Raw genomic sequence first — 10,327 nt, forward strand, 5'->3', positions numbered from 1 at the left:
TAACGCTTCCAGCAGGACGCTTAACGTCTCTGTTAAGCCGTGGGGTCGTCACTGGTAAGCAGATCCTCCGCTCACACAGCTCTAAAAAAAATAGGAACTGGACAAACATCTCAAGCAGATGTCAGACAAAAACACGAACATGTTAGATAATTATTTATATTGATTCCAAACCCGTAAAATGTTTTATTAGCCGTGAATCTTTCACAGTACAGAAGGGAGGCAGACTCAGCCCTGCTTACCTCTCCCCTCCTAACTCACTCTCCTCCCCTCGACGCACTCTCCTACCTCTCCCTCTCATCCCACTCTCCTCCCCTCCACGCACTCTCCCACCTCTCCCCTCTCCCTCACTCCCCTACAAAAGCTCTGTCTATACAGTGGTCACATTTAGACGCTACACAACTGTCGTCGTGAAAATAAAGGAAGTGAAATTGGCTGTGGAGAGGAAAACCCCTGAACGAGCAGATGCTCTCCTCTGCTCCCTCGGCCCTTACGTCGGAGACACAGGCCACACTCACCCGACGGTCAACGATTGATAACGTTAAGGGCCTAGCGGATTGTTCAGCATGTGACCGGGCATGTGGGTTCACTCGCTTGGGTCTACGGGCAGCGATCTGCGGTGGCACCGAGGCAGCTGTGATAAAAAAAAAAACACTCTTTTGCGTTTCCTGTTTTCACTCAGACGGCCCGGCACATGGTCGCTGTGGAAACTCTCCATCAGTTCCACAAATCATATTCCCGCCAACCTCTCTACCACAAAAACAAAAATCCCCCGTGTAGCCATAACAGACTATTGGGGCAACGCTTGTTAGCGAGCACCAATGAAGGCAGGCATGGCACACGAGGGGGCGGGGTGTGTAAATACTGCACCAGGTACTCATTTTGAGGCCGAGTTGACATAGGGGAGGGCCCAGGACCGGTTAAGATAATAGTCACTGGTGTTGGGCATGAGAGGAATCGAACTCGGGTCACCGTATTTATAGCGCAACGTGCTAACCGTGACACTACCTCTCCATCACTCTCACACAAACACACACAGGTGTGCAGGCCTGCGCCGTCCACTACTGGATGAAGACCTCCCCCACGCCTTGTCGGTTACATGGGTTGTTTGAACATACTTCGCCATGTTGGTCAGTGCGGATTGGCGAAGGAGAGGGGGTTGTCCAGGCCCAGATGCAGATGTCATTCGCAACCGATGTAAGCCGTGGAATATTAATAGCAAGGATATCTCGGAAGGAGTTCTGTGATGAACGCTTCCGTAGGCCGTTTGGGGGGTGGGGAAATGGACAAAAATACAAACGCAGCTTGTGTTTTGGGGCACAATATTTTTTTTTGCCGGGGGCACGAGGGTCAGTGGCAGAAGGTGCAAAGCCGCTACAACCAGCAGTGAATAGACCATGGGTGGTTACTGACGATGCTGCCCCAGCAACCAGCGCCTTACCCAGGGTGTGCTCCATGTCCTCGTAGCGACGGATCTCGCCCACAAAGCGCCGCTGGAACACGTTCACACCGGCGTTCATCTGCTCGCGTTCACGAGATAATAGTGGGAGGAGGTTGGGGGAGGGGAGGGAGAGGTCAGCAGGGAGAGGCTGAGGTCACCAGAAGTAAGGTCAGGGGGTCAGTGGGAAGTTAAGGTGGGCAAGGGGGTTTAAACAATGGAAATAAAAGTTGCGGTGTCAAGAATAAGACAAACGTGAAATCTTGAAGATGTTAATAATAATTTACTGGACCGACTCAAGAGATCACTCTCTACTGGTGATAGTCGTGGATGGGAATTGAACTCAGGTTGCCGGGTTCATAGCGCTGTCATCAATCATGGACCGTTGCTGGATGAGGGCCTCTCTCCATACCGTGTCGGTAATGGGAGTTGTTTGGCCATATTTTACCATGCCGGTCGGTGCGGGATTGGCATTAGCCATTGCCGGAATTCAAACTTAGGTGGCAGGGTTCAGCGGTGAATAAATGCGTTAACCGCTGCTCTGCCACTCTGCCCCCACGTGAACGCCGTGTATACTGTCCGTGCCATTTGTACGCACACTGAAGACACGAATGCCACGTGTGCGAGAGCGCGTGCCCTTCCCGCCATGCCCATCCGGCATGCGGGATGTTGCGTTTTCCCACGAATTGCAGAAGCTTTCAGCTTCACTGGAGCCCTGCAGCGGCTCCGCGGGAGGTTCGCCCACCACTGATCATTCAACCGCTACGTACAACGGCCGTGTGGCTGGCGAAACGCGTTCCGCCATTTGCAGATCCTGAACTCAACCCGCGCCCCCCCCACCCAACACGTTGCAACAATAAGCCGAGTCATTCTACAAAGTGCCGGGGGCAGTGCACATTTTGCTGAACCAGTCCACACCTTCTGGACCGGCTCCACTCCTTAGAACTTCGTAAATGGGCACCCCGGTGGCAAGATGTTATCTCCCTCGCCAGGTATGCAGGAGGTCGTGGCTTTGATCCCGACCCTGACACCTGTATATTTGGAGCTTGCATGTTCTCCCTATGGTCACGTGGATTTTTCTCCGGGTCCTCTGGTTTTTCCCTCCATATTTAGAAACATGCGTTTAAGAGTATTTGGCTGATATTAATTTACACACATAAGCCACTTCGTTGCGCTATCATTTGTGGCCAGGTCGCTTATGAAAAAGAGCTACATAGCTCAGTGGGACTTGTTTGGTAAAATAAAAAAAAGAGTTTAGTTTTAGTTTCTATTTCCTGGATTCGTATATTCGGACTGGCACTGATCGCACCTTGGGTGGGCTTCCAGCCTCAACACTCAGGATGGCCGACGCTGGACGTTGCCTTGCGTTACGTTAAAAGTACGAGAGGGGAACTTCACGTTACGGTCGTGTAGTTTGTGACGATTGCTTCACCGTCGCGTGAATCACAGCCCTTGCCGGTGTCCACTCTTGTGCCATGATTGGCTATGTACGGTACGACAGAAGTTCAACATAATTCTCTTGATTGGCTGCCGATTCACGCAAAACTCTTTGAGGCACGTTAACTTTACAAACTGTGCAACATCGCAGGTTGGCCATTACGCGAGTTAAGTAATGCCGTTGCGGACCCGCATTTCAACCAGCGGCGATGGCGACACACGAGGCTGTGCACATCGAGGGCTCGTGACAAATTCGACAGGGCGGCGTCACTATCTCTGGGTTCAAAGTAGTGCAATCGTGCTGGGTCAACCCACCCAGGTCATCAGTGCACTGATCAGAACACCCGAGTCTCCTTGATTCATATTTGTTTTGGGTTAGGCCGGCCACACACGAGTTAAAGGGAAATGTTGATATTCTGGCAGTGATGGGTAAATAAATATCGGGTTGTTGGACTTTGGGATTTAAACACTTTGTGGGGCCAGATGAAATTCGTGGGTCTCTTAAGTTTCCAGAAACAAGGAGAGAAGTGTTCATGAACGGACACGGGTTCCACTTTGACAAACATCAAGAAACATTTTCAAACATTTGTCCCCCTTGGCTAATCAGGGGGGAGGGGTGGGGGAGTCAGAGCGTGAATCATCGATCATGTGAATGTGGAAAGCGTTCCAGATAGTGCTTCCTGATGAAGTGCGATGCCAAGTGCAGGAATGTGTGTGTGTACGTATATCTATGTATGTTGAACTTCTTTCGCACCATACGTAGCCAACCGCACTAATCGGAGGTGCGGGGGAAGGACAACAAACGACTCTGTACGTGCGTCAAACACAAACAGCATTGCAGCATGGTGTGAAATGATGGGGGGGGGGGATGATTTCGCTGGCTTATCCCTGGGACTGAACTTTCAGTGCCATCCCTTGGGGGGGGGGGGGGACATTTAATATTTAAAATTGCCAGTGTTGGGCCTGGTCAGTGCTCCGTGTGGTTGGAGGCTGTTTGGGAATAGCAGGTACTGCTGTCATCGGGTTGTGACTGGCTGAGAGGTGTGGCCAGGAGATGGAAGCACAGCAACGGATTCTTGAATTCATATGTGCGGGGCTTTGAGTGTCACCTCCCCCTATCTATGAGTGGTGGATGTTCTCCGGTTTCTTCAACACAGAAGACAAACTCTCATTACTGGAATTGGCCAAACATCAGAATGTAGCAGGACTCCTCTTCAAATGAGTCTTGAGACTCAGCAAGGCTTCCCACGATAGAATGCACTCCTATTACTGCCACATGCCAAGATTACAATAAAGGCATTGTCATGCAATGCGTCCAATTATGATTAATTGAAGCTTCTTTGTTAATGTTACATGAGCCCTACTCATGCCTTGCCGGCCATGGGGGTAGTTTGACCATACTTCACCATGCCGGTTAGTGGGGTTGGTGAAGGCATTCACATTTTATCCACCCCACCCATGCTTGGGTACACACGCGAGGCAGTGGCGCTACGAACCCTTCCTACCCGAGTTCAATTCCCGACCAGGGATGAACATCAATGGCAAATGATATCAAAACGATTCCTGGGCTTCCCCTAGGTCGACTCGACCTTAAATTAATAAGCATCAGCATTGGATGATACAAAGGTGACCTGGCGTGGTTCTGACCATCACCCCCTCGAGCATAGTTCAGGCCTTAATAGGCGCTTGCCAACAGCACTTTCCACAACGACCTGTGTGACGAAACGGGTATTTTTTGTTTGTTTGGTGTGGCCTTGCAGATGCTAACGCAGCTAACTCAAAGCACTTCCCTCAACAGCCCTGGGCTACATGGGGGCGGGGATGGGTTGTCTCCGTCTTCTTTGTGCACTGTGTAAGAACACGTGTTGCCTGCGTGAGCACGTGTGCACAAGGGCTGAACGATTTGGGGGGGGGAATCGAATTGCGATTTGTTTTCTAACAAATATATGGCGATTTGATCTGCGATTACATTTTTTTAAGTCAAGCTTCAGTTCAATATTCTATGCGTAATAGATTTAAAACATGTGATGGAGCATTACCACGTGATACCATCACAATATGAACTGCTCTATATATTCTAATGCAAGGATGATAACTTAAAATATATGAATTGCTTCCAACATGTATTTTTTAAATGTATTTAAATAAAACAATCAAACAGAACAATTCAGTTAAATAAAGTTATAATAAATAAATAAAACAATTCCAATAGGAAAGTAATAGGACTTTTCAAATCGCAAAACATCGCCGCCTTTGCGATTTGCTAATCGCATTGTTTCAAATTGCGATTTCGATTTGAAATGGATTAATCGTTCGACCCTAGTGTGTACGCGTTGTGTATGTGGGGACTTGTGTACGCGTTGTCTGTGTGAGCACGTGTACACAGGAACGTGTGAGAGTACTGTACATTACATTCGCGTATGTCTCCGCGTGTGTGTGTACAAGTGTCTAGTGTGCACTCGTACTGTACACGCGTGTCTACACTGTCCACACGCGTGTCTACACTGTCCACACGCGTGTCTACACTGTCCACACGCGTGTCTACACTGTCCACACGCGTGTCTACACTGTCCACACGCGTGTCTACACTGTCCACACGCGTGTCTACACTGTCCACACGCGTGTCTACACTGTCCACACGCGTGTCTACACTGTCCACACGCGTGTCTACACTGTCCACACGCGTGTCTACACTGTCCACACGCGTGTCTACACTGTCCACACGCGTGTCTACACTGTCCACACGCGTGGCGTGTCTACACTGTCCACACGCGTGTCTACACTGTCCACACGCGTGTCTACACTGTCCACACGCGTGTCTACACTGTCCACACGCGTGTCTACACTGTCCACACGCGTGTCTACACTGTCCACACGCGTGTCTACACTGTCCACACGCGTGTCTACACTGTCCACACGCGTGTCTACACTGTCCACACGCGTGTCTACACTGTCCACACGCGTGTCTACACTGTCCACACGCGTGTCTACACTGTCCACACACGTGTGTGTGTGGGGAGCGACAGTGTAGCGATCCGAGTCCGATTCCCGCTCACGGCCAACACCGGCGACGATTATCTGAACCGGCCCTGGCCTCCCTTATGTCGACTCAGCCTCAAATGAGTACCTGGTGCTGTGTGTAGTAAACATCGTCACTGGAGAGACAAAGGCGGCCGGGTGTGGTGCTAGACACACGCAAACAGCTCTTGCCCCAACAGCCTTTGCCGAACCCACAACACTCGGCTCTGTCTCGTCACCCCCTCTTGCCAACGAGCCTTCCACACTGCACATGATGATAGCCTCAAGATGCACCTAGCCTGGCACAAGCGCCACACTTCGTGGCGTATGTGTGGGGAGCGGTGGGTGTAGTGGTTAGCGATACGCTGCGTTAAGAGCCAAGCGAGCCGGGTTCGATTCCCGCTCACGGCCAACACCGGTAACGATTATCTGAACCGGTCCTGGGCCTCCCCTAGGTCGACTCAGTCTCAAATGAGTACCCGGTGCGACGTGTAGTCAACATCGCCACTGGGGAGACAAAGGCGGCCGGGCGTGCTGTTGACTACCCACCCCCTCGCGTGCCGTGCCGGCCTTCGTAGGTGCTACTCGCTAACAGCCTGTTAAGGCTATACGGGGGATCTTTGTTTTCTTTGTTTTGTGTGTCTACCCGTGTGTGTACCTGTGTGTGTGTGTTGTTGTGTGTACCCGTGTGTGTGTGTACCTGTGTGTGTGTGTGTACCCGTGTGTGTACCTGTGTGTGTGTACCTGTGTACCTGTGTGTGTGTGTACCTGTGTGTGTGTACCCGTGTGTGTACCCGTGTGTGTGTACCCGTGTGTGTGTGTACCTGTGTGTGTGTGTACCTGTGTGTGTGTTGTTGTCGTGTGTGTGTGTTGTTGTGTGTGTACCTGTGTGTGTGTACCTGTGTGTGTGTACCTGTGTGTGTGTACCTGTGTGTGTGTTGTTGTCGTGTGTACCTGTGTGTGTGTTGTTGTGTGTGTACCTGTGTGTGTGTACTTGTGTGTGTGTACCTGTGTGTGTGTACCTGTGTGTGTGTTGTTGTCGTGTGTACCTGTGTGTGTGTACCTGTGTGTGTGTGTGTACCTGTGTGTGTGTACCTGTGTGTGTGTACTTGTGTGTGTGTACCTGTGTGTGTGTACCTGTGTGTGTGTGTGTACGTGTGTGTGTGTGTACCTGTGTGTGTGTGTACCTGTGTGTGTGTGTACCTGTGTGTGTGTGTACCTGTGTGTGTGTACCTGTGTGTGTGTGTGTACCTGTGTGTGTGTTGTTGTCGTGTGTACCTGTGTGTGTTGTTGTCGTGTGTACCTGTGTGTGTGTACCTGTGTGTGTGTGTGTACCTGTGTGTGTGTACCTGTGTGTGTGTGTGTACCTGTGTGTGTGTACCTGTGTGTGTGTACTTGTGTGTGTGTACCTGTGTGTGTGTACCTGTGTGTGTGTGTGTACGTGTGTGTGTGTGTACCTGTGTGTGTGTGTACCTGTGTGTGTGTGTACCTGTGTGTGTGTGTACCTGTGTGTGTACTTGTGTGTGTGTACCTGTGTGTGTGTTGTTGTCGTGTGTGTGTACCTGTGTGGGGAGCGGTAGTGTAGCGGTTAGCGCGCTGCGCTATGAACCTGGCGACCCGGGTTCGATTCCCGCTCACGGCTAACACCAGTGACGATTATCTGAACCGGTTCTGGGCCTCCCCTAGGTCGACTCAGCCTTAAGTGAGTACCTGGTGCGGTGTGTAAACATCGCCACTTGGGAGACAAAGGCGGTCGGGCGTGGTGCTGGCCACCCACCCACTCGTGTACCGTTCCGGCCTTCATAGGTGCTCGCTAACAGCACTTGCCCCTACAGTGTGTTAAGGCTATACGGGGATCTTTGTCTTTGTCTTTGTGTACCTGTGTGTGTGTGTACCTGTGTGTGTGTGTGTGTGTACCTGTGTGTGTGTACCTGTGTGTGTGTGTACCTGTGTGTGTGTGTACGTGTGTGTGTACCTGTGTGTGTGTGTGTACTCACATCTCTGAACTCGCAGAGGCCGCGCTCTCCGAGCTCGCTCACGCACGCGAAGGCGGACGCGCTGGGCAGGAAGATGTTCATGAGGCTCATCCTCTCGCTGCGGAACAACGCGCCCATGGTGGTGGCGGTGGTGGCCTTCTCTACCAGAGACCCCTCTCAAACAACCCCAAGATCCACTCTCAAACAACCCCAAGATCCCCTATCAAACAACCCCAAGATCCCCTATCAAACAACCCCAAGATCCCCTCTCAAACAACCCCAAGATCTCCTATCAAACAACCCCAAGATCCACTCTCAAACAACCCCAAGATCCCCTCTCAAACAACCCCAAGATCCACTCTCAAACAACCCCAAGATCCCCTCTCAAACAACCCCAAGATCTCGCTGATCTCCCCACTACCCAACTCTTCCCGACTGCCCCTTCCCTGGACCCCTTCGTCCCACTGCCTGACCGCGTCACTCTGCCCGGGTCCCCTCTGCCCGGGTCCCCTCTGCCCGGGTCCCCTCTGCCCGGGTCCCCTCTGCCCGGGTCCCCTCTGCCCGGGTCCCCTCTGCCCGGGTCCCCTCTGCCGGACTCTCTCGACCCCCTGGACCCCCTGGAGGCTCCCGCTGGGCAACCTCCGACCCTTTAACCCACGACCCTGGAAATTCCACAGCGCCGATCGAGCCTCCTCCTCCTCCCCTTGTCCGGCTTCACAATGAATGGACGCAGCAGCAGCTGCTGCTGTTGTTGTTGTTTTGTTTGACTCGAGAATTAAACCCCGTGGGTGGATGGAGGCGTGGGGGGGGGGGCACGGCAGGGCTGGGTCCGTCTTCTTGTGCCTCGCTCCGGTGGCGACGTCTCCCGATAATCCCAGAGGACAGCGAGCCCGCAACTACACTCGACTAAACTACACTCGACTCAACTACAGTCTACTCAACTAGTCTACTAAACTACAGTCTACTAAACTACAGTCTACTAAACTACAGTCTACTCAACTACAATCGACTAAACTACAGTCTACTAAACTACAGGGCCGAGACGAGGTGTCGATGCTGCTCTCTGCAGGAGATCGCGGCCGCGGCGCTCAGACGATGCCGTCTTGGAGACCACGGAGACGATGATGATGATGGTGGTGATGATGGTGGTGATGATGATGATGGTGGCGGCGGCGGCTCCGTTCGTTCACCAACAGCTGACGACCCCCACGCCTCGAGCTGTGCGACTCGCGGTGGTGGCAGCAGCCGGCGGCTTGTGGCGACTGGGCGGGCGGATGAATCGCGTGGACTCTGCGCTTCCTCCTCCTCCTCACCACCCCCTCCTCCTCATCACCACCATCATCACCCCCCTCCTCCTCATCACCACCATCACCCCCCTCCTCCTCCTCTCCCCCATCACGTGCCGCCCATCTCGCAGCCACAACACGCGCGTGCTGGGGCCGTATTCTCGCGACTACAACGCGCACTCTCGTCACCCCCCCCCCTCCCCCATGTGTCACGCAAACGTTGGGGGTTGTAGGGCTACGTGTGACACGAGGTGTGTGCACGTGTGTGCGTCTTGTATGATCAATGTGTCACGTCTTGTATGATCAAGTGTGTCACGTCTTGTATGATCAATGTGTCACGTCTTGTATGATCAAGTGTGTGCGTCTTGTATGATCAAGTGTGTGCGTCTTGTATGATCACGTGTGTCGCGTCTTGTATGATCAAGTGTGTCACGTCTTGTATGATCAAGTGTGTGCGTCTTGTATGATCAAGTGTGTCACGTCTTGTATGATCAATGTGTCACGTCTTGTATGATCACGTGTGTCGCGTCTTGTATGATCAAGTGTGTCACGTCTTGTATGATCAAGTGTGTGCGTCTTGTATGATCAAGTGTGTGCGTCTTGTATGATCACGTGTGTCACGTCTTGTATGATCAAGTGTGTCACGTCTTGTATGATCAAGTGTGTCACGTCTTGTATGATCAAGTGTGTCACGTCTTGTATGATCAAGTGTGTCACGTCTTGTATGATCACGTGTGTGCGTCTTGTATGATCAAGTGTGTGCGTCTTGTATGATCACGTGTGTCACGTCTTGTATGATCAAGTGTGTGCGTCTTGTATGATCGAGTGTGTCACGTCTTGTATGATCAAGTGTGTCACGTCTTGTATGATCACGTGTGTCGCGTCTTGTATGATCACGTGTGTCACGTCTTGTATGATCAAGTGTGTGCGTCTTGTATGATCAAGTGTGTCGCGTCTTGTATGATCAATGTGTCACGTCTTGTATGATCAAGTGTGTGCGTCTTGTATGATCAAGTGTGTGCGTCTTGTATGATCACGTGTGTCGCGTCTTGTATGATCAAGTGTGTCACGTCTTGTATGATCAAGTGTGTGCGTCTTGTATGATCAAGTGTGTGCGTCTTGTATGATCACGTGTGTCACGTCTTGTATGATCAAGTGTGTGCGTCTTGTATGAT

At 51.8% G+C, this 10,327-nt stretch overlaps 1 protein-coding gene across 2 annotated transcripts in view; it reads right to left on the bottom strand.

Moving 5' to 3' along the window:
- LOC133348755 (V-type proton ATPase 116 kDa subunit a 3-like) overlaps window positions 1-8,204 on the bottom strand; it is a 48,563-nt gene extending 40,359 nt beyond the window's left edge. Inside the window, exons 1-2 of one of the 2 annotated variants that reach the window (XM_061561715.1) lie at window positions 7,888-8,204; window positions 1,439-1,517 (exon numbers count right to left, since the gene is read on the bottom strand). In XM_061561715.1, the coding sequence (XP_061417699.1) occupies window positions 1,439-1,517; window positions 7,888-8,004 (196 nt within the window). In that variant the 5' untranslated portion in view covers window positions 8,005-8,204. The remainder of the gene's footprint in view (window positions 1-1,438; window positions 1,518-7,887) is intronic. The other variant, XM_061561714.1, reaches the window with a different exon arrangement.
- Window positions 8,205-10,327: the final 2,123 nt, after the last annotated feature.

This window comes from Lethenteron reissneri, chromosome 28 (genome assembly GCF_015708825.2).
Source record: "Lethenteron reissneri isolate LAM-NWPU_2019-01 chromosome 28, ASM1570882v1, whole genome shotgun sequence".
Taxonomy (NCBI): Eukaryota; Metazoa; Chordata; class Hyperoartia; order Petromyzontiformes; family Petromyzontidae; genus Lethenteron; species Lethenteron reissneri.